The sequence below is a fragment of the Pongo pygmaeus genome, chromosome 10 (assembly GCF_028885625.2).
Source record: "Pongo pygmaeus isolate AG05252 chromosome 10, NHGRI_mPonPyg2-v2.0_pri, whole genome shotgun sequence".
NCBI classification, from domain to species: Eukaryota; Metazoa; Chordata; class Mammalia; order Primates; family Hominidae; genus Pongo; species Pongo pygmaeus.
This window is the reverse complement of record NC_072383.2, coordinates 63,162,169-63,187,823: the sequence shown is the minus strand read 5'-3', so window position 1 is coordinate 63,187,823 and position 25,655 is coordinate 63,162,169. Positions and strand designations below refer to the sequence as shown.

At 34.6% G+C, this 25,655-nt stretch overlaps 1 protein-coding gene across 8 annotated transcripts in view; it reads right to left on the bottom strand.

Moving 5' to 3' along the window:
* The window catches only part of MSRB3 (methionine sulfoxide reductase B3), a 207,927-nt gene that overhangs the window by 161,046 nt on the left and 21,226 nt on the right, over positions 1–25,655 (bottom strand). For 3 of the 8 annotated variants that reach the window (XM_063646469.1, XM_054442096.2, XM_063646468.1), the window contains exon 2: positions 16,730–16,856. The exons of 4 other annotated variants lie outside the window; for them this stretch is intronic. In XM_063646469.1, coding sequence (XP_063502539.1) covers positions 16,730–16,805 — 76 coding nt within the window. In that variant the 5' untranslated portion in view covers positions 16,806–16,856. Of the gene's footprint in view, positions 1–16,729; positions 16,857–18,360; positions 18,525–25,655 lie in introns of all 8 variants that reach the window. One more of the 8 variants, XM_054442097.2, reaches the window with a different exon arrangement.

The window sequence follows — 25,655 nt, the reverse complement described above, 5'->3', positions numbered from 1 at the left end:
TCGGCCCTTCCCTGGCCTGGAAAGATCCACAGGCACAACAGGCATGTCACTAATGGCATGTTGATCTCTCATCTCACTGGACCCTGCCTTATCCTAGGCTTTATCCAAATACCCACTACTTGTATTTTTGCTGTTATCAACAGTTAGGTAGAAATGTTTCCCTGAGAAATGTCTGTCCTATCAGAACAAGCCTCTCAATAGCTTGAATGCAAAGTGGCTCTTTCTTAAATAATCAGTCAACAGTGATAGGTGAGTTTCTGCTTAATTCAGTACAGACTTCTTAAAAATTATTTTATTCTCATGTGTTTGTTGGAAGGGTTGTATCTTAGTTAATACTGTCACAAAATCATTAAATGCAAACTTAACATGACAAAATGACTTGGTTAAAATTATTCTTTTCAATGGCATAAATAATTAAAATATGTACAATTAAAATCAAACAATTCTATCCAAAATATTTTTGTTAATATACGTTCATTCATACAGAAAGACCAATTGTGTTCCCAAAGTTGAGAGAACTAAGCTACCCATCTGTATGTCATTTAGTACAAGAGAAGCAACTGCAGGTTTAAATTACATGGTATTGGATTGCAATTTCCTAACATTGGATGCTTTTCTGCTTTTTTACCTTGAGTCATTTACTAAGGAGTGTTCATAAAAAGTAGCTTAAAGCACAGATGCTTGCAAATCGTTTAGGCAAAGATGTTTCTCTCTTTTTCATTCTCCCTCTCTCATGAATCTCTCTTTTCTGAAGAGAATAAAACTGTTGGTCAGTATTGATGAACCATGTCAAGTATTTGTACAAGAAAAAAAGGTAAAATTGAAAACATCTGATTGAAGTAAATAATACAAACATAAAAGCTTTACTAGTGAATGAAGGGTATTGAAGAGACTTTATTTCATAGATTAGAAATTACTTTTGATCTAAACATTCTTAAAAACAGATTGTTTTCCACTATGAAACATCTCATTAACTGTGCTACAGAGACCTCGTTTTAATGGCAAGCCTTGAAAGAGTGCTGCTGTACTCCTTTGTTAGTCTCCGTCTTATTTGGGAGGGGAATAAAGATTTCATTCCAGCTTTCTTTCTTTGTCTTTCAAGAACCACTAAAGCAGTATTCACACAAATTTTGTAGGAATGTGCCCTATGTCATAGCCTACAAATTATTTGGTTTTGGTGCACTTAAAGGTCATCTTCCAAATTAACAAAATTTTTCTACATCCTGGCTTTTCAACCTCAAGTATAAATATTGTTTCCTAACTGTAAGTGAGGTTTGTCCTTTAAGAAATACTAGTGATTATTTAAAGTTGTCAAACTTTGTACGTTTTCATTCTTTGGTTATACTATATTCTCAAAATAATTAGGTTTTCAAAGTATATCTAATACCGAAAGGAAATATATGTAGACTAGAAACAACTATTGTGATTTTACATTAAACAATTCAATGAGAAGTTAGTCAGATTTTAATAAATGTCTTGCCACACCATTTAATAATAATAATATACTTCCTGGACAATTTAAAGCTATACTATTACATTAGCCCTTCTATCATCAGAACCAAATATTGGTATATATAAACACAGAAAAGCTTCACTTTTGTCTCTGATTTCCCTTCTCCCTATCAGACTCACTTTTCTAAAGTCATATGATGCCACTGTTAATCTTGAAAAAATCATTTCATTTTGAAATTCTAGAGTAATTCATTGGATGGTTTCCCTTTACTATCTTCACTTAGGTACTGTAATTTTCTTATTACACAGGGTAATTTAACATTAGTATTATATGACATCTGTTCAATGACCTCTAAATTGGCTTAGAAGTATGTTTGGGAAAGGTTTTTCCCTTTATTTAAATGTTTAATAGTGTCTTTTGAAGGCACAAGTGAGTGTGTGTGTATACACATATAACACAAGTACATATTTGAGTAGATAATATTGCCATTTTGGTATCTAATCACAACACCGTTCCCTACAGAGTAACTTTGGGATACATCAGTTCCATCTTGAACCTAGTCCAAGGATATTTTATGTATTGAAATATGTCCAAAGTCTCTTTTTATAGCAAAACTTGTCCTGTGTTGTTGCCTCAAGGCCAGTATTGTTTCGAAGTCCCAGTATGAAGCTCTTGCTATTAGTACAAATAAACGTACAGCAACAGTTTGCTTTGTGGCTCTGCCTGCTTCCCAGCCATGTGACCTGAAGCAAGTCACCTTCGCTATGTGTTGCCACCCTCAAAGATCTGCTATAAGGATCACAGCCATTAGCACTTACTTCATTTTGATTACAGTGAATTCTGAGGTTAAAATTGTATTTTAAAAGATAGCCAGGTCCAGTATTTAGTGTGCAGCAATCTTTTATTGGTAATTCTTTTTCTATAATAATTCCCTGGGAACAGTATTTTCCTCACACCTTATCCTGTTTTTATGATTAAAGTGGGAAATGAAGGAAGAAAATAAAACTAAAATTTGAGTCCTCCTACATGCCAGGCACATGTCTAGGCACTTTCACATAAATACATTTAATCCTCTCAATAATTCTAGAACGTGGCTGTCATGCCCATTTTACAGATACAGAAACTGAGGCATGGAGAGGTTATAACATACCTTATTAAGGACAAACAGCAAGTGGACTTATCAACTCAAACCCAGGGCTGTCTGACTGCAAAACTCATAGCTGTTATATTTTCTTTCTTTTTTTTTTTTTTTTATTTGAGATGGAGTCTCGTTCTGTCACCCAGGCTGGAGTCCAGTGGTGTGATTTCAGCTTACTGCAACCTCTGCATTTCGGATTCAAGCGATTCTCCTGCCTCAGCCTCAGCCTCCAGAGTGGCTGGGATTACAGACGCTCACCACCACACCCGGGTAATTTTTGTATTTTTGGTAGAGATGGGGTTTCGACATGATGGCCAGGTCTCGAACTCCTGACCTCAGGTGATCTGCCCGCCTCAGCCTCCCAGTGCTGGGATTACAGGCGTGAGCCACCACACCCAGCCAGTCATCATATTTTCTGTCAGGAAAAATTATGTAACAACTTTTCTTCTTTCTTCTCTAACTATACAATAACTTTCAGCTTACAAACTAACAAAATAATAAGGGGGAAAAAGTAATAATCACCTCAGTACATCAGAAAAGTTACATACATTTATCTATTAGCCAATGTCTCTTTTCCCTGTATTTACTCCTTCAACATAGGGTCAGTGACAAGTTTCATACAGGATTCTCACAAAGTCTATAAAATGTTGAAAGGCTTTTTAACTTCCTGTTAAGAAGTAAATCAGATCTGTTACCTAAACCTTAGAGTACTTTTAAGTCATAAATTTTATATTTCGGTGTGAAAAATCAAAACAAAACAAAACCTAAGGATCCTATAACTTTAATTTTGGTTCTAGGATCAGAAAAAATGAAACTATTAAATATTTTCCCAAGATAATAAATGAATAAGAGATAAGAATGTCTTGTTTTGCTTTGAGTTTAGTAGGTTAAAACAGTAAAGTTCATGTTGAAATATCTTGCTGCTATATTTAAAGGTGGCATACTTTATTTTTCACTGTAAATTTGGCTGGTTATTTGTCACTGGAAAATTAAGCAAATTTTTACTTCAGGCATAGTATAGTGTTAGAATTTCTAAATAATTGGCCATTTGGAAAAGCCAAATTTAGGGCATTTTTTAGAATAAAATATAAAACATATACCATAACTATCATTTTTTGTTTGTTTGCATTCTAGTAATTCAATAAAGGCTTTAAGATAAGACAAAACTACAAAGCATGGGGGAAGAAAAGCTCCTATATTTGTAGAACCATACCTAATTCTGATTTTTCTCTCAAAGTAGACGTATATAGGAAAAACATTCCTGAGATTAACATACAATCTAAGATGTCAGGACACTTTTGCTTCAGTCCTCTGGTTTCCACAAAACTAGAGCTGCAGGGCTTACTTTGAGGACCACTGATCCAAGATTTTTTCTTAAATTGTTTGTTTCAGTCATCAAAAATGTTGAGTGTTTACAAAGTGTCAGACACTATGCTAAGTAAGATATATACATTAGTTCAATAATTATTTATTGAGTACCTATTATCTGCTGGCATTATTCTAAGTACTTAGGATACTTTCCTGGAGTACTAAATAGATCTAAGTACTTAGATCTATTTTCCTGGAGGTCCCATTCCAGCAGGAGTAAGGGAAGACAGACAAACTACAATGAAAATAAGTAAGTAAATTATATAGTCTCTTAGAAGGTGGTAAGTATTCAGGAAGGAAAAAGGAAAACTGGAGGACTGGGAGTGAAAGGAATAAGGATTATAATCTTAAATAGAGTGGCCAAGGAAGTCTCACTGAGGTGATAGTTGAGCAAAGCCCTGAAGGAGGAGAGGAAGGTGTCTGTGCTGATCTCTGAAGGAAGAGCTTTCCAAACACATGGCAGAAATGACCAATGCAAGAGATGAAAACACTAACAAGTTCATATTCCAGTGGCAGAGACAGAGACAGGTAACCTCAGTGCAAGTGCTAAAACCTGAATATGAATAGATAAGCAACAATTTAAATATATAAGGAATATGTTTTTGAACCAGGAAATTTACAACTACATATCTTAATACAGGCATTGTTTAGCATTACCTTTTTTACTTCCAAGAGAAAGTTTAGTGAATATCCATTTAGCAAAGTGCTACCCTCATTTTTTTGGCTGAACTTTCAACGTATGATTAGAGTGCAGGTTCTGCTAATTTGCTTTGTCTACCTAAAGTCACCCTTTTTAGACTATAGATCATCATTCTCAACTTGGAGTTATATCTAAGAGGATACTCAATGGCTGTTTCTGGTGATGAAATTTGGATGAGCCTAGAGAACAAAAAACCCTTTGGCCAAACAATGTTGTTGCCCTTCCGAAACACTCCAGTAACTCTCCCCTTCAGAGTAATCTTCTGGCCATGGCAGGAAACATCCATAACCAAAGAAAGTATAAAATTAGTACCTGTTCTATTTTTTGAAAACATTCTTAATTTTTACATTTTGTTTCAGTTTAATTTCATCTGTTCTCCGAGCCCTAAATATGACACACACAAAAATAAATATATGAGTTCTAGGACTCAGAAAAAAGATAATTGTTTCTTCTTAAGGTAAAGATTTGTTCTTTTCTATATGTAAGAAAAATCATATCTTTATATGTCATAATAATAATCACATTTAATGCCTTCTTGCTGTTTCACTTCACATAAGACAATTCCACGAGATCAGTTTCAATTATATTCTATAGATGTATGCACACAGTTCTAATTAACATCAATGGACATTATAAGCATGCCAAGGCAACATACCATTGTAAACTTCTTGAATTAAACAAGACCATATGTTTTAGTGCTGCATAGTTGAATGATAAAAATGGCCTTCAGTATGGTTCTCATACTGAAGGTTTGAATAAATACACTCAGAAGACGTTGTCAAGCAAGTTTTCCTTCCAAGGCTACACATCCTGATAAGTTCACCGCTATCAGCACTTTTAGTATTAGTGTATTTACTCTGCAAGGTACTACTTAAATGGGCAAATACAGTATTATGCAATTATTCTCAAACATCTTCATTCATTTCTGCTTTATTTTCCCAAACACACTGTAAATTCTTTGAAGATAAAAACTGTTGAGCCTAATATTAATTTATACTTTCTACAACTATTTATTAAACATCTACAGTGAATCAAGAACTGTGATGAGCACTGGAAAGTTAAAAATAAATAAGGTAGTGTTCCTGCTCTAGGAGAATACATATTTTAGCAGGAAAGATAAGAAAAACAATCTATACAATGTGCAGTCTTACAGTAAAGGTATGTGCAAAGTTTTGTGTAAAGAGAGTTAACAAAAAGGATGTTAACACTTTAAAATTTTTCCCACCAAGATTTAATCATATCTGCTTACAAATGAAATATAGAAAACTCAAATAATTAATGTCAACAGCATTTACAGGGTTCCAGAAAAGATCCAAACAGAAAACTACATCTAGACATCCCAATAGATATAGTATGATCAAATGTGTACAAGTCAAGGTGGTCATTACCCTATCCTGATGAAAAGTATGCAGTCTTTCATGTAAGAGTAGCAGCTAATTTAACAAACCAAAAAAAAAACCAGGATAAAATGTAGGTTCAGATTTGAAAAGGGAGAAATTGGGGAACTGAGAAGTAAGCCAGTTTTAAAATTAAGGGGAAAAATGTGCAAACATTTTCTTACTGTAAGTCAAGGGGAGTAAATGTATTTTTCACAATACTGAAAGGTTATTAACGTGATTTAAAATTCTAACCTTAATAATAAAATCTCATTCATGAAGCTACACTATTTTCTTGATGGGAAACAATAGAGGTTTAGCACTACATTCATCCTGATGAAACATTCATTAATAATTCACCCGAATGACTGTACGATGGAAGCCACATTTTACTTTTCTATTTCATTTGTTATAAATTTTTAATTGTTGAATTCATGTGTAGTAGTCATTTTATTAGCATTCTTTAAGCACCATAAAAAAACTAAAGAGTATCTTATCAACTCTTCAAAATTTAATGCAAATACTGAGAGCAACAATTTTTGTGTTAATGTGGACCATAAAGCCTAGAGTTTAGGGAAATATTTTTAAAATGTCTTGATCCAAAGAGCATTTTCTTGCTTGGAAGGCGTATAAATAAGAAGAGAATTTTTAAAGGCACTGCCATCATCAAGTGACAACAGTGGAAGAGAAAGTCACTTTACTTCAATTCTATCTGATTGCATGTGAAACATCTGACAAACTTGGAGTTCCCTGTTTTTAATTTTTTTTTCCAGCATGGGTCTTCACTAGAACATCATAGCCCATAAAAAAAAATTAAAAACAGACAGGCTCATTTCCATTCTACATTTCACATGCAATCAAAAAGATTTGCAAAAAATAGCTCGCTCTCTCATCCTCCTTCTCCCCTTTGGGAGCACCGACTGCTTAGGGAGATGAGCGGTAACCACCCAGAAAAAGGAAGGAAAGGAGCCCTCTCTTAGATTATCATGCAAATTTTATTTAAATGTAACATTGAGTATACTTCACCAGAAACAAAATAAAATATATATTGTCAAAAACTCAGCTTTGCAAATTTCCAAAATTACATTACCACCCAAATCAAATTTCAACCACCCAAATCAAATTTCAAATATAAATTAATTAAGCATAAGGCATAGAAAACAAGTCTTCAATTGCCACTCAACAAAGAGCTAAATCTAAATCTATATATTCCAGAAAAATCTGAGGAGTTCTGGAGAAAAAAAAAATCCACTTTACTTTTTCACTCAAATTCATCAAGAAAAGCCATGTCTTGCCCTGACATGGGAAGACATTATTCAATATCTTCTTGGGAGACAGCGCTCATACATATTTTAGTCATCTTTGCATCCCCAGCACCTAGTAATGTGGCTGAGAAAAAGGAAGGACTAAACGGGTATATGTTGTATTTAAATACTTACTCAATTCTCCACTTTAATTATTGCTATTTAAATCTTCTTTCTAAAAGATGTTTTCTAAATAATGACTTTGGCTATGTTTCTTAGAAATTAGTTTAAAAACAGCAACAATAACATTTGCTTAATAAATCAGTGAAATTTTAAACACAAATAATGATAGAGTAAAAACATTAATTCAGTAATTCAGATTGCTACTCTGAATCCTATGTTACCTCTCTAGGGTTTCACATTCAAATCTTTTATTATAACTAATATTTGATTAATTCTCTGGATTTAAGACTATAAGATTACCTGATCCAGCATTCCCCAAAATGCATTCTCTAAAACACTGGCTCTGAAAAAAATGCTAACATGTTATTCCTCTTGCAGAGTGAGAAGGGAAAGCTTCCACTGTCAAATCAGATTAGGCAAATCTAGGTGACATGGGTTTCTTGAAGATCTTCTCAGAGATTTTCTTATGCTGATGTGCACTATTAAATATGTGGTCATTTGCTACACCATTATTTTATGCTCCACTAAAAAGGCAGGGAGAAAGTGGCCAAACTATAATACATTCTTGTCACAGTGATTTTTAAGCTGCGTCCAGATTACCAAGATGGTAAAATGGTAAAAGCAGTGCATCTTAGAATTTATGCAATAGGGTAGTATGCAGGGTTTCTCAATTTCATGATGAGATCCATTTTACAAGGGAAAGTTAGTAGAATTAGTGTTCCTCAGATTATAATTTGGGAAATGATGAATTTCTAGTCCAAAGCCCTCGAAAGGAAATCAGGGCCCAAAAAAGTTACTACTCATGGTTGCATACCTGGTTAATGACAGCCAGGTTCTCTTGTCTGCAGCCTTCCTCCTTTAGTTTATTTGTCCATTCTGTTTCTCTCTTGAACCCATGCTTGGTTGCACTCTACCATACCTATCTATTGCTAACCCATGTGCCCACAGTCCACTCCTACCCCCATCTTCTCATCCTCCACTCCTACCACCTCCCATTAATTACATCTACACATTCCTTCAATATCCTTCAGAAGAACTGTCATTGCTTGAAATCCTATTCCGAGAATCCAGTCGGACATTCTGGGAGGAAAGAAGCACAATGCTTCTCACTTCTTCTACTCCCTGCCTCAATGGTAAAACAAAAGAGAAAGTGTTCATATAGAATCGTAAAACCTTCAAGTATATAACTCCTTTCATCCTACAGATAATAAAATTTGAACCTGAGGTGGCCATCTTTCTCACCAGAATGTAGATCCCTTAAGAGCAGAGATCACATTACTTGTAATGTGACATTATTTTGACATATAAGATGATGTTACTTATTCACAAGCATTCATTCATCCAACAAATATTTATTGAACAGCTATTATGTGACAGACACAATTGTAGTTGCTGAATTGTAACAGTGAACTAAACAGACAAAAATTTCTACCTTTCTGGAGCTTACTTTGCAGGAACCAAGGACTTTCCATAACTGAAATAGATTTTGCCTGATCAAACCCATCACATTTCCCAGACTTTTTGGCGTCCTCCCTTCCACCCCCATCTTTTTTTCCCCCAATTTCTTCTCCCTTACAACAAGGCATTTAAATTGCACAGAACAAACCTTTGGAAAATGTCAGCTAATATGCAATATAATATAATATAATACAATAACCCTCACCTGAAGGTCATATCTTTTATAAAAGATTTGACAAGAATGTTACAAAATTCTCAGTTTACAGATGCAGAATAGGAATAAAAGGTACAAAACAAAGATTCCTGGGGCCAGAAAGCCAGTTGGTGGTAGAAACAAACTAGTAAATACAGATCAAGTGTCTAAACTCTTTCTTCATCAATATCAACAATATGAGGAGAAGCTCTGAAATCTGCTGTGAGATTATCTAAAATTTGCAGAAGGAAGATTAAAATATTAATCAAGTGGAATATAATATAAACAGTTTTATCTTTCTGCGCCAACATGTATTTCTGCAACAAAACAAAATCCTACAAAGCTATAGTTACATGATTCTGAATTTTCTTTGCTTGCCTCAAATTCAAATACTCTAATGACAAAAATTAACATTCCATTCCTTCCTTGCAATTATGTGGCTCAATATAATAAATACATCTAGTACTGAAAGAAAGTTAATACATAAAAGTTAATACATAAATTTAAACTCTATAAAAGTATATCTCTTATTAACCATCTAAATAACTGATATCTTTTGTCATTTCATGGGGTTTTTTTGTTGTTGTTGTTTTTTGAGATGGAGACAGAGTCTCACCCTGTAGCCCAGGCTGGAGTGCAATGATATGATCCCAGCTCACTGCAACCTCTGTCTCCTGGGCTCAAGCGATTCTCCTGCTTCAGCCTCCTGGGTAGCTGGGATTACAGGCGCACCACCAGGCCCGGCTAATTATTGTATTTTTAGTAGAGACGGGGTTTCACCATGTTGGCCAGGCTGGTCTCAAACTCCTGGCCTCAAGTGATCTGCCCACCTCGGCCTCCCAAAGTGCCTGGATTACAGGCATGACCACCACGCCAGGCCTCAAGGTGTATTTTTTATAACATGCATTTTTAAATGACTAATACAAGCGTAAATATACTAAATGTTTTAAAAACTAAAAATATATAGGAAATTGAAATAAATGAAATGAGGGTTTACAATTTTCAAGTAAATAGTTGATTTCAAATGCAAAGGCACAAAAGGTAATTTCTGATAATTTATCGTTGCATCTTAATCCAATCTATTTTAAAGAATGTTAAATTACAGTATACCTAGCAGAAGCAGTTATGAGAAATTCAATCTCTAAATAAAATGTTTAGGATGAAATTGTAAACTAGGAAAGGATGATAGTAAAAATTCATCAAATATCTACCCACAATATTACTGAATCTGTGAGCTGTCATTCGTGGCTCATTCCTTCATTAAACTTGTGTCTGTTGAGAGCAAGAGTTAGCTCATTTTAATAAATCCTTCTACAATCTGTCACATAACATTATTGTGAATATGTTTAGATAAATAAGCATCTAATTACCTATATGATTCCTCCAAAGTCCATATTGTCTAGATATTCTAACCCTGTAGAATTATCATTTGTTTTCAGAATTCATATTTTACACACTTTACAGTCATTGTTAACTAATGAATTTCTCAAACAAAACTAAGATTTAATTGTTTTGTTCATGCCTATTTAAACTCTCTTGTTACTAGGTGTTATGTATTTTATAAGTCTTAAGGTATATAAAGAATTTATTCCATATTTAACAGAAAATCAAGAGAATCCACACTTAACAAACCATATGCCCAACATCTTATTCATACAGTCTTATTGTTGTATAACAATTTAGCCTTAACTAATATCCATTGTCCACAGATAATTAAAAGTTCATCTGGTAATTAGATGCTGCACAGCAACTTTTCAACATTAACTAAAACTTTATTATATTATAGGGCTACTAAAACAGTTTGTTTTAGAAAAATATAGCTGCATCAGAGTACTCATTAATCAACATTTTAAATATAATTTTTCTTAGTTTTCTAAAATATTTTCATTCATGCAAAAATCGATTCATGCTTAACAGTCAACATGTTAAACTAATAACGTTTTCAAGATTCTATAAAAATTCAAAACACAGCAAAACAAAATGTGAAATTTTCTTTAATTCTTGGGTGGTCTGCTGAAGAAAATTTAGCTGCATATAAAACTATAAATGACTGTTAAATCAGCTATTTGGATACAAGATAAGTTAATTTATGAAAACTTGTTTCAGTTTATAGAAAGTCTACACATGAAAGACAATTTCAATGAGATGGCCAAGCATAAGGGAGTCAGAATCTTATTGAAAATGGAAAAAGGTTTTGTGCTCTACAAATATTGTTTGAACATAATATAAGCAGAAAAATTCGTGGTTTATAAATCCATATGTTCTTAACTGGCTATTCCTTATATACTTTTGTTTAAGTTTTCACAATGCACCTATGTGCTAATATCAATAATCATTCATGCTATGAAAGAATGTAAACCTAGTGCCATCTACTGGAAAAAGTGGATACCATTTAATCAACTAATTGCAAATTATTTTGTGAATTACGGGTTGAAATTTGTCTGTCCTTTTTTTTCTATTTCTTTAAAAAAATCCTCTCCACGGCATTTTAATATAATCAAAGAAATTAGGTAAGATAAAGTTAGGTCAGATGTTGGGTAAGAATGGTGAAATGGGAGAACTGAGGGCATTAATCCGAACACAAGGGAGAGAATTCTTTTGGGGACACCAATACAGAAATCAGAAACACTATGTTCTGATCCGAATTTTATATTGGGTTCATGTGCATATTTTAGAACAGAGGTCCTGGATATGTGGTCAAAGAGCCCCCCTTGAAGAGTTTCAGAAGACCTAACAAAAAATTTCTTGAAATTATATGAAAACATGTGTAGATGTATATATGTCTTTTCTGGAAAAGAAGGTCATAACTTTTATCAAAGCACTATGTAGGTGGTCCATATTTTTCATGACCCAAAAAAGGTTCTGAAGAACTGATATAGAAAGTCAATGCATTCAGTAAGTGAACAGCACACTGACGATTCTGATTATCTTTTAAGTACATCAGTTCTATTAATGAACTATTGCCAGCTCAAATTGAATAAGTACTTGTTACTGATGGATGTGGCTTTAATGTGTATCTGTAGTATTTCCTCTTTACAAATGGAGACTTTAAAGCACAACAAACAATAATTTGCTGCAAAGAAGTGATCAAAAGGGCCAGAGTTCTTAAGTCTTATGCTAAGTATAATACGTACTTATTCACCGCCTCAAACAGTTTACTATCATAACTCAAACTGTTTGCAAGAAAAGGTAAAAGCAATTCTGGATAATACGCATTGAATCTGTTGCCGCTTTTGTTTTTTGTTTAGCTACAATGTGATTTATACCTATGGCATCCCCTATATTGTATTAATGCAATAAAGTGAGAAAAAAATTGTTAGACAATAAATTCGAAAGTAAAGCAAACTATGAACTTCACTTTTAACCTTCCCATATAAAGGAGTTTCAAATAAATTTGCACTCTCTTACAGCTATGACTTCACCTACACATAAACATTCCAAATGTTTACTGATTCATTTAACAAATATTTATTAAGTGCCAGGCACTGTGTTAAGCTGTGGAGCCATAAGCCTCTGATTCATGGAGTTCTAGTTATACAGATGATAATCAATGACTTTCTAACACCATTTGCAAAATATCTCTAAGACTTCTAATTGCTACATTAGAAAACTATGATATATTTATAAGCTACAGCCATGTGACTCTTCAATTCATGGAAACTATTAAATATGCCACTAATGTCAAATAAGAATCACAACCACAAATTATATGTATGAGGGTAGAAAAAAAGTATAATTTATCACTCTAATTAGTACTATTCAGACAAATTTTATTTATTTCACCCTCACTTGGCTGAAAGCTATCATGATATCTAGTCTAAGCTACAATTACACTTAATTTTTATCTAGCATTAAAACTATGTATAAAATTGGGCTTCCTGATTTCTCCTCAGATAATGCTTCAGTCTTGATTAAGAGGCAAGGAATTCTAATGTTCAAACATGGAAACTGTGTCCTCCCACCACAACTCGGCAGACTTCTCTGTAAGTTCCCAGCATTAGTTAGTACTGAGTTTTAAGATCTGATTAACCTAAAGTCAAAAGTAAAAACAAGTGACAGTTAATAAAATCACAGAATTTAAGAACTAAATATATTATCTAATTTTAATTCCTCATAAAGATGAAGAGACTGTGATCAGGAGAAGTTTATTGATTTGTTCAAGGTCACGAAGGACAGAGATTTGGTTAGAGTTTTCTAACTCCTAATCCAGTGTTCTTTTAATACATAAAAGAAACTGTTGTAAGAAATTAAGAAGAAATTCTGAGAGAGAAAAATTACCTTTAATTACAAACATGAGTGAACCATAACTCAGATGCACTTAATAAGCTCTAAATTAAAATTATACTTTATTAAAAAAATAAGAAGTAAAGAAAGTCAAAGTTGAAAAATAATAGATCACTTTTCTGGGATATAGCCTTCATGCAGGTCAATCCAGTTATAATCAACTTTAAGAGCTTGCTCCAATTATATTTTAGTTCTGGAATTATTTCATATTGAATAATACTCAAAATTAGTAGGGTACTGGTTAGGGAACAGACATCTTTTTGATTTACAGAGATTTCTGTTGTAATGGGTTTTGACCAGCAACAGTATATTAAAGCAAGACTTCAAACTTTCACCTTCACTTCCTATATTTCCAGTTTTGGCCTCTTCTCTTCCCTACCTGTACAAAGTAATAGGGACTAGAATTCCCATTTTGATTTCATCTTTATTTTTCAAAATTTAAGCAGTCTGTTTCATTATTGTTGAAGTTAATTTCTTCAACATTTCTATATATCTAAGAGCAAAATCCTGTTAGAGAAATGATGATGATAAAGATTTTGCTAAATCCAAGTTATAAAATATGTAGACACCCAAAGACTGACTTTCATAACACTTTAAAAACTAGTAGTGCTTGAATGGTCAAGAAATTATGGAATACTATTCTAGTCAACTAGAATTTTTAAAATTAAAATGGGTGTACAAGCCCTAGATAAGAAAGATTAGAGTTTCTTTGGGCTTTTACCAGTACTGGGTAGTAAGAATAAAAGAAATCTCTTGTATATTTATAGGACTTGAATTCTGGTTCAGCAGGGTGCATAAGTAAAATAAAGAGACCAGAACAACAGATCAAGATGGTTATTTCTCAAACAAAGTGTATTTGTGAGTCCCATGAAAGTAAAAAACAGTTAAATGAAACATAGGACATGTTTAAAAGTTTGAAAAGTCTGTTGTATTGGAAAAACATAAATCTATATTAATACAGATACATGAATTTCCATATTGAACATAGTGAAGACATATATGGTGTTTATTAAATACCAGCCACAGGTTTAAGCACTTTTCACATCCCAATCTATTTAATTCTCACAGCAACCCTTTCAGGTTGGTACTATTATTATCTCCATGTTACAAACAAGGAAGCTAAGGCACACAGCTAGTCAGTGGGAAAGTCAGATTTTAAACTCAGTCAGACCTCACAGAGAATTTGTGTGCTTAAGCACTGTACCATAATGGTTAACTTCTTAAAAACTATCAGCTTTGCTGAATTTATCTTTGAATCATTTTGTTATCAAAATTTAAAGATATTTATATTTCAATTAAACAATCTCATTATGAAACCCTTTAATCCATGACTGTCATATCTTGAAGAATACACTGTTAATTAATGTGGTTTCTATAAACATTTAGCCTCCCCTGTATTTGGCAAACCAATGTTACAAGAACTATGCTGGGTACTTTTACACATTGGAGCTTTTTCCAGAGGAAAACATCATTATGTATAATCTAAATAACCTCCATAGTCCACCTGTGATATATACGGTATAGCATTAAAAAGGTTCTGCAAAGCACAAGAACTAGTGGTTGAGGTTCTCCCTCAAAGTCATATACAATTCAACAGACAAATCTTGTCAGTTCTACAGCCTGAATCTCTCCCAATTACAATCTTTCTTTTCAACTCTACTGTAATGGCCACAGTCAAGGCTTCAGCACTTCACATTTCCTTCCAGCCTCACACTCCTCCAGTACCCTTTATGGTGGCAGTGCAGGGGGATGTGGGGCTAGGGGGCATACTGAGAAGAGTGGTTGGGGCCTCTATACATTAAGCTTCATTAGCCCCTCATGTCACCACAAACAGACATAAAATCTTCTTTTTAAAAAAGTGTATTTGCTATTTAAATATAGCTTCAAGACAAATACCTTACTCCTTCTAATCAGGTTGCCATCCCAGCCTCTCTCACAGAAACATCTGAAAAACCAGCACTGACCTCCTACCATACTAAATCAATAATCTTTGTAAAATGCAAATGAAGTCACGTCATTCCTGTTCATCTCCCCAAGACTTAAATTCCTTAAAACATCATATAAAGTGCTTCATGATTTGGCTACCTTTCCTTCCTTACCTCTTCTATTTGCCCTTGCACATCCAAACCAGCCATATGAATAACTGTATTTCTCTGAACATGCCTTGCTCTTTCAGGCCTTCATGTTTTCCCATGCTACTCCTTTTGTTAAAAACGGCCTCCCCACCACCCTGCTTAGAAACCAGGCTAACTGTGCTCCCAGTCCGAGATTCAGCTCAAGCACCATATCCTCCATAATGCCCTCCTTAAACTTCAGAGATCTTCCCTTCCTTCCAACATTTCTTCTCCTAAAGAAAAGATCTAGGACCAACCTCCTCTGAATTACCATAACACACCAAGTATAAATACCTCTAGTCTAGTCAGGTCAACATATGATTTAATGGTCCTCACACAGTTCCATTTCCACCTTGTACTTGTTGAAAAAAATCAGCTTTACCTTATTTATCACTGTATCCTCACTGCTTAACACAATGCCTGGCACGCATAGTTAACATCTAATGAGTTGGAATTAAATTCTCTATACAATGTAGTGATAGATATGTACACTAATGGAAAAATGTAAATAATATTGATAATCATGCTCACAGAAGTAAAATATTTAGCCATTGTGGCTTTCATAATAAAATTAAAATATGAAGCTTATGATACAGGTGCATATAAAATTTTGGACTTTCATGCCTCACTTATTTAAATTCTTAAAATCACATCTTTAAAAAGTACAGTGGTTCTAATTTAAGAACCCACTGATGCATGCTATATTAGTTCTGTTTATCTGGTCATTGTTAAGTAGAACTTTTTTTCTTTTTAACTACAATAAATTGGTAACTTAATTATGCTAACGTTGTTCATTTTCATTTTTTCCTAAAGGAATGACCACATGTGGAATGAAAAGCATTTTCATTATCCTTTAACAAGATGAATGTCCTATTTTGTGTGATTTGGGGCAGTTTCTTACTCAGACTGCCAGCCTCTTACGAACGTTATGATTTGCAGATGTGTAGTGTGCATTAAAGAACAAGAAGATATCATGAAATATTAGTGACAATTATACACTGGGCAAGGAAACTGGACAATGTTCCAAGGGTTGTAAGGATTGTGGAAATGAATGTTACTCAAAGTAGAGTGGTGATTTATAACCAATTTCCGTCTTCAAATTAGGGCCCAAGTAAAAGAAAATGAAATTTAGCAAAGCATGATGGTGTATCATTTCCTGCAGCAGAAACACCCAGTTGGCCCTGTGCCTTCACTATGTACAGTACAACAAGCAGCAACCTGAGGGAAGCCCACAGGCTCGAAGGGCTACTGGCTGGCTCTTTGTCACCAAATGCAGCAGGTTGAATGCAGACATCACTGTGATATCTTCACCAACAAAACGAGAAGCAAAGAACAGGGGCAAGAGCTGAGTAGGAGAAAAAACAAAAACAAAAAAACAAATTAAAACATCACAAATATTAAACACATTCATTGCACAACTGATGGTTACAGTTTTATCTGGAACTGAACACATGCATATACTGCTAATAAATTTCAAATGCCTATTTTTCAGCCGGTGAGCTTACTTTCAATCTAGCTTTATTTGTACCTTAGAGGTAAAATACACACTACATGATAGCAGTGTAATCTGTGAACACAGTTTACAAGAGGTTGAGAAAAGAGAGGAAGTTTAAAAACAGTTGAAAGGAATTTGCATTTACTGAGTTCGTACCATGTGACAGGAACTGTCTGGAGCCTAATATACACGTTGTATCACTTAATTCTTACAATAAACCAAGGAGGTAGGTTTTACGCCCCAACACATAGGTGAAGAAACTGTGACTCAAAAGACCAAGGGCAGAAAGCAAATAACCAGTGGAAAAAGGACTAGAAAACCCTGTTATACTGACTGCAAAGCCATGTTCTTTCCTTACACCATGCTGCCTTCTTCCAGCAATTATTGGCAAATCTCCCTCCCTGGAGAAGACTATAAAATAATAAGATTAAGAGAAATATTTTGTTAAAATTTCATTTTATAAAATAGAGACCCAGAAAACCTAAGGACAATTAAGAGACTTCACTTTCAAAACAGCGTTACGTTTGAATAAAGCATGGCAAATATGAATTTTCATTTAATTATATGATTTATAATTTCTAGGTCAATCCTGTGAATAATATTCATGATTTAGTAATTTAAAGAGTGTAAAAATGTTTTTTAATGTCTTTGGGAATGAATTATGTGGAAGAATCTAAAAATTGTGTAGATATTAAACTTTAGAGAAAAGTTCAATTCTTAGGATTTTCTTAAAAGTTTTGTAAAATATTTTAATTGGTAAAGATTAACTTTAAATGCAAATGGAAAATACTAGATTAATAAACTTCATATATGTTGTTTCGAATTAGCATTTTAAGTGACTTTAACCATTAAATGTCCAAAAATTAATATAAAATTAATGTCTTGTTCGTTTCCTGACCACTTCCCCTGCTCCCCATTCCAAAAAAAAAGTCTATTCCGGCTCTTCTGACCTCCTTGAAGAACAAACATATAATAAACGGTAATATATTTTACTAAATCACTCTGGAGTATATCTGACAGAAATCTGCTTGTATTAACATGCCTGAACTCTGACTTCCCCAAACTAAACTCACTACAAGACTAAAACATTTTTGTGTTACTAACTTCAGGCAAAGAGGAGGGAAAAGGAAGGTAAGTATCACAATGCACAGCCCGAAAGAACCATTAAACATAAATAAACATGTCATTTTCACGAGTGACTGCAGAGCAGGGAAAAGAGAGCATTCCTTTGGAGCAGACTACTGACTAATAAAAGATGAAAGGTCTATACCTCACAACACTATAAATAAAAATGTATTTTTTCCTTGTGACCCTTCTCTGTGAGGAATAAAGTACACGTAGTAAATGTAATTACTTAGCAAAGCTGCAGTCTCACTGTGCTTCCACAGCTGACCATAAAACGTCTTCCTATTCTGTTTCATCAACTCCTGTACCAGGCAGCCTGGGCGCCTACCAACCACGGTGGCCATCTGGCTTATGTCAAAGCCAGCACACAGGAAGAGAGGCAGTGATGTCACTCTGCAGGTCAGGGAAAGAACAAAGATGCATTCTACAATTAAAAGCTGAGGGCCACAAATACCGGGAGCCCTCCAGCATGACATGACTGTGTGATTTAATATTCTGACTGTTGCCTGTATTTCTACCCAAATAGCCAGGGCTCCATCTAGTGGCAAATTAGTTTTGCCCAGCTTTTTGAAAATAGAAGACCCAGAAAGAACATACAACATTAGCACCAACAAAGTGGGGCAACTAAAATGACTACTTTTAGAGCAGTCTAGTCTTTCTATACTGAAGAATGCAAAAAGCACAATTTGTCAAACTGTTCTCCATTTTCTAATCCTAAAAGAATGCGTTTTATAGGTTAGGATTTGATATTATCCGAATTATTTTAATGCCTGCATGGATAGTAGAAAACGATTGAAGTTTGCAAAATGCATGCAAAGTGGCATTACTCATAAACCACTCTGAAAATATGTAGCTGAGACATAAAGTGAAAAGCAGTTTTAAAGAATGGATGTATGCATCTGGATGCCTTGGTTACATCAAACTAATACTCTTATACTTCCACAGAACAAAAGAATCATAGTTAATATGGCTCTAACATGTATTTTTATACTGAAATGGTTTAACAAAATTATTTTTAGCTCATGTTTTCCACCTAATTAATGTTTGCAGTAAATAAAATAAAACACTTTAACAAACACTTTAACAAACATATGTTTGCATGAAAGATGGGATATCACAATGGATGTGTGTGATCCATGAACACAGACCATCTGAGTTTGAATGCTGGTCATGCCCATAACCAATTCTGTGACCTTGGACAACTTGCTTACCCTCTCGGGGCCTCAGTTTCCTCACTTATAAGATAATGATTAAATAAGTTAATTGGTTAAAAGTGCTTGGTACAACTCCTGGGACATAGTATATGCTCAGGAAATGTTAGCTATTATTATTTAAATATGCCAAATATTTGCTACAGTTTTAACTACATGAATTAGAAAATTGTAACAGTACATTTATATCCACCCCTTCTTAGAGTTAACAAGCTATTCTCCAAAGAATCCTGTTTAGGCCAGAAAACCACTACTTGATAGATTTCCACAGTAAATTATTCTAATGAAAACAATAGAACAGAGAAATCCTAAAGATAACAGTTGACTGTGCACACAGCATGTGCCATGCACTACTCTAAGCATTTCACATTTATTAGCCCTTTTAATCCCCACAACCTCATGAGGTATATACTATCATTTTCCCCTTTTTAGACACAAAGACTGAGGCATAGGGAGGTTAAGTAAATGGCCTAAGGTCTTACACTTAGTAAGGGGCAGGGACCTTAAGCAATTGGGTAATCTGATTGATACATGTGAACTCAGGCCATTCACCTCCAATGCCAGTGCTCTTGACCACCACACAGCTGGCAATGAAGAGCCTTACGATGCACCAACCAACTCTAAATACTCTGATTCCATGTTTCCCCACTAGGTAGTATGATGAACATGTAATAAGGAAACTTAATTCAAGAAGATTACTTGATGGCCAGACGAGGTGGCTCACACTGTAATCCCAGCATTCTGGGAGGCTGAGGCAGGCAGATTACTTGAGGTCAGGAGTTCCAGACCAACCTGACCAACACAGCAAAACTAAAAGTACAAAAATTAACCAGGCATGGTGGTGGGCACCTGCAATCCCAGCTACTCAGGAGGCTGAGGCAGGAGAATCGCTTGAACCTGGGAGGCAGAGATTACAGTGACCTGAGATTGCACACTGCACTCCAGCCTGGGCAACAGAGAAAGACCCTGTCTCAAAAAACAAAAAAAGAAAAAAAAAAAAAAAAGAAGAAGAAGATTACTTGAAGATTCTCTCCCTTGACATTCTCAGATTTCTAGACTTGATCTTTCTAGTTCCACCACATGCAACTTCAACTGCTTTCACCTTCAAATTTTTCTCTAAATTCCTTGGATATACCTTCACAATCTGTAAAGCTAACTCTATCTTAATCTACTAAAACTTCAATATGTTGACAATGTACTTTTGAGGACCAAACAAACTAACAGCTACTTCCACTCTCAGATCACCTAAATTGAAGTTTCAATTCGGCAGCTTTCACCTGTTTGTATTCCTTGAACTGTCTGAGTGAAGGCCATTGCCAGAAACAATCCTAGTCTAGAAAGAAGCAAAAGCTTAGCATTAAACACCCTGTAGAAATCAGCATTGAGCAAGGATCACCAGAAAATCTATAATTCTCCAAGTTTATTCTCAACTTCCTCACTTTTACATTGCCTTTTATTCAATTAACTACATGAATGAATGACATTTACAGATAATCCATCCACCTCGGCCTCCCAAAGTGCTGGGATTACAGGCGTGAGCCACCATACCCAACCTAATCAACATGTTATTTTTTAAAAGCCAGACAAGATGTCTCATGAATCTTCCTAATCTCCCAAAATATCTGGTAGATAATTTTGAAAATAGTGGGCATTTAAAAATACTGACTGCACAATACCTAATGAGCAGTATCACATTATGTGTTAAGAACAGAATTAGATTCCATAATTGTCTATAATTTCCTGCTTAAAACATTTTGATGATTCCCCCTTGTATATCACAGGGTTCTCCAAACCATGTTCTGAGAAACATAAGATAGCCGCTCCTTCCACAAGTTTAGTAGTCAAATAGTCATGGAAATGCTAACCAATATAAAGGGTCTGAGAAGTCTTCAATAGATATGGCTGCTTAACTTTGTTCAGTTGGTGTCTCTGAAATGTTTCTGATCATACAAAACCCCTTCCTGTCCTATCACCCAACCTCCAGAACACATTCTGATAAATCTTTCTGATAAAGCCCAAATTCCTAAACAAAGCATCTAAAGTATCTAAAGTTCTACATTCAGCTACTGCCGAACTCTTCAGCCTTTTCCCTTGCCATACCTCTACAACCCACCGCACCCCACACTCCTGCCATACTAACATGGTGGTAATTTTCCTAATAGGTCAGCTGTTTCCTGTTTCCACCTCCATGTCTTCATTTCAGATCCTTACTATCTGCCACTACTTCCAACCTCCACCATTCCTAACGCCTCCAATTCTAGTCCCCAGTATAGCACCAAATATGCTATCACATCCCCTATAACAACTTTTAGAGCACTGATTTGCTTAGATCTCTCCCTCTTCTAGATTATAAACCCCTTAACGACAGTGACAGTGTCTTTCATCCCTGCATCCCAGTACCCGGCACATAATAGTCATTCATTTATTGAGTGAACGACTATGAAAATGACTGATTATATGTTCAGGATATGACTATATTGTTCAGGATCATCATTTCCAATGCTTCTATCTCTGCCATCTCAACTGCTAATAATGCTTAAAGGTAATAATTTGAATTAAAATATATTATAAAATTATTAGTTCCTATGAAGAGGTGGAAGTTGCAAATGTAACCTGACTTGAAATCCAAAAATAATTCAAATGCCCTATTTTGGTCAAAAATCTCTACTTCTTCATCTCCCCTGTGAATTCTAACATCCAAAAATTTGTTTAAAGTTAATCGGCTAGGGTTTTGTTTTATCTTTTTTCCCTTTTACTTTTTTCCCTGTAGTTGAACACTAATCTTCCAAAAAGAGATGGTATAAAAAGGAATCTAGAGAATTCACAAAGCTGATAATTAGCTCCAGAATAAATGAGCTGATTGTACTAGTAGTTTTAAAGTGTCAAACCTAAAGGTCAAATCCCTTCCCAATAAATGCCAAAGGAATGTCTACATCAGTGGTTTTTCACAAGCTAGTAAAATGCTCCCCTCCACCACACCCAAAACTGTAGGAGCCAACAGTTTTGAGTTTTGTCAAATAATGACCAAAAAAAAAAAAGGCTCAAAACCCTAATCTCACCATAATATCAGAAAAGAAAGATTATGTTGACACCAAGAACTAAGAAAGCAATCTCAAGATAAAAAACATTCTTTTAAGTAGAATATATGTAGTTTTGTGGGGGAGAAGTTTCATTGTTGCTATTTTTTCATCTTATTATGAACAGAAGAAACTTCATCACGGGAACCACTAATATAAGTGTCTACTATAAAGTTCTATAAAAACATCTTTGTTCTTATCAACCCAGTGCCTAGCAGTTTATGCTCAACTGGTGTTTGTTGAGTGAATTGATCAACCATTTAGCTACTGCTTGAAATCCATAGCTCGTTGGCTAGAATTTGGCATTCCTTTTGTTAAACAGAGATCCTTTTGTGATTGTATTTGTTTTAAGAAACAACAGAATCCTGGCTATTCAGAATGCTTACTCAATGTTTCAAGTGATTTTAAGAGATAATTTTTTTTAACTTACTCAATTCATCTATATAAATTCCTACTACATGGAAAACAATGTATCAGGTGCTGATGAATACGAAAAGATTTAAGACATAGTCTGTGCTGTTAAAAAATGTATTAGCTTAAGTGGGAACATTAAGTGGGACATAAGCTAAATGAGTTAACGGGGTAGAAATCAAGTATTACAGAATTTCAGAGGAAAGAGAATTGCTTCCAGCTTTAGGAGAGGGAGTGGCAGGGACATATGGGAGTTTGGAACCAAAGAGAAGCTGTATGAAGGAAGATTTTTTATTTGTATTCTTTCATCTCTATATCTTTAGGGTTACCCATTCTCAAACTTTTGGATCTCAGGATTCCTTACACTCCCCAAAATTATCAAGGACTCCAAATACCTTTTGTTTACATGATTATAAATATCAATATTTACTTATTAAAAATTACAACTGAGAAACTTCTTAAATATTTGTTTACTCCATTAAAAGTAAATAAAAAATAATTTACAAAATGCCTATTCTTAAAATAGTAAAACTTTATTTTAACCTGAAAGCTTAAATAAATACATTTATAAAAATGACATTTACAGTGAAAATTAACTATATTACCCAAAATAAAAATATATGTATAATGGAAAGAGTTTTATATTTTTGCAAATCTCTTTTTATTATCTAGCTTAAAGAAAACAACTGAATCCTCATCTCTGCTTCTGCAATCAATGTGTTGTGATATGTTGTTTTGGTTGAAGTACATACGTGAAGAAAATCTAGACTCACACAAATAAGTAGCTGGAAAGGGGAGTAGTATTTTAATAACCTTTTCAGATAATTGTATGTTTTATTCTTTGTTATCACACCGAAGATCAACAAATGGTAGTCTGAAACCATATCAATGAAATTCTCATACTGTTACACTAAAACCCATTGGTCTATCTTGCATTTTGAATGGACCTTCTAACCTTGCATGATTTTGTAACATCCTGCACTGTTCCTTTGGAAAACATTGGTTCTCCGAGTTATACAGATCTTTCGTATGTTGAAACATTTCATAACACGGTATCAAAAAACCATACTCATTAATATCATCACTGATTTCATCAGAAAAGTTTTTAAATATTGAGAAGCTGTCAAGCTCACAGTAGGAGATGCAAGTTTTCCAAAATTTCCATGTAGATTTTACCTGTTCTTACAATTTCAACCATCACTTCTTGATGGATGAATACAAAGGTCTAGCGCCAACTTTGAACCAAGCTCTAATGCTTTATCTTCTAACATCTACTAGATAATATCAACTTGCATTTGCACAGTATGTTATTATTTACAAGGCATTTTTGTATATGTTACGATAGTCTTATAACCTTATAATAAAGCCTTTAGTCTCCCTGTATATTGTTATTTAATATTTGCATGTATACATCTATAATGAGATTAACAATAATCATTTTTGAGCACCTGTACTGTGTGTATGTGTATGTGTGTGTGTCTGTGTGTGTGTAGATGTGTAACCTCATTTAATCCTCATATCAACCTTGAGCTAGGTACTCCTATATGTAGTAGTCATTATTACTCTGTACACAGTACTTGTGGCTCTCCATCTTCCAGGCACATGGTAGGAATGCACTTCCTGGCCCCCTTATGGTTGGGTGGGAACATGTGGCTGGCTAGCTCTGGGCAATAAATTGTGAGCAGAAATGATTATGTGTATGCTTCCAAGCCAGAGTACTTAACTGTTGGTGTGAGACCCTCCAGAGCTTTCTTTCCCTCTGCAGCAGGGACCAGCAATGTTCTATAATTAGCTGGTGGCTGCTCCATTAATCACGATCCTGGGATAAGGAGATATGGGGCAGAGCTCCCATCTGAACTACAGTGAACACACAGTACAAAGAAGAACTAAACCTTCAGCATTTTAAGCCATTGGGATTTGGGGGCTATTTGTTCCAACAGAAACTGAAGCTTATAGAATTACCTGCTTGAGGTTAAATGGCCAGTAAATTATGGAGCCAGAATTTGAACTAAACTTTATTTTAATCTCTTCTACTACATTCCAAACTCCTCAAGGGCAGGGGCCCTTGTGCCCCCAGATTGATGTCCTTGTTTTAGAAAACAACAGAGTCTGGAAGGATGAGAAGTCTAATGCCAAGGACAGTGAGACCACTTCCAAAAGTCTATAGTTTCTCTCTCATTAGTCATCCCTTCTATCCTAAATATCCCAAAGAGATTCTTAATTTAGTCAGAAGATACGGCTGCCCTCTCATATTCCAACATTAAAGGCCAGGAGACAGCTACTTGACTTTGATCACTCAGAGCTCACAAACTTGTCTCAACACCAAAAACTAAAGATTTTCCTCAGCTGCAAAAGTGACTGCGTAGCTTCTGGTCACAATAAAATGACGATGTGAAGATCTTATTTCCTGAAGCAATTGAAAGTTTCTTGGACACTAAGCACATTCACTGTAGAAAGCTAGTGATCTAGCAAGTCAATGCCTAAATCCAGACCTTACAGATACAACGCTTGATTTTAAATCACTCAACAAATACAAGGAAAATCAATCCATTCGCCATGATGATAGAAAAATGTCTGTTTCTTTCAACAGCTGAGATCATGACCTCGGAACTAATGAGAAGGAACCACATTAATAGCTCACATTGTGACCTGGAAGTAATCAATGTGCACATAGTCATAACAATATAAGCTTTTAGAGACAACCTATGGACAAATATTTGGCTGTGATTTCAGAACAGACTGTAAGTATTAGCCACTTCACATTGTGAAACAAAAATTATATAGCAACAAAACGTAAAGAAGGTTGGAAAGAAAGGTTGAGGAAA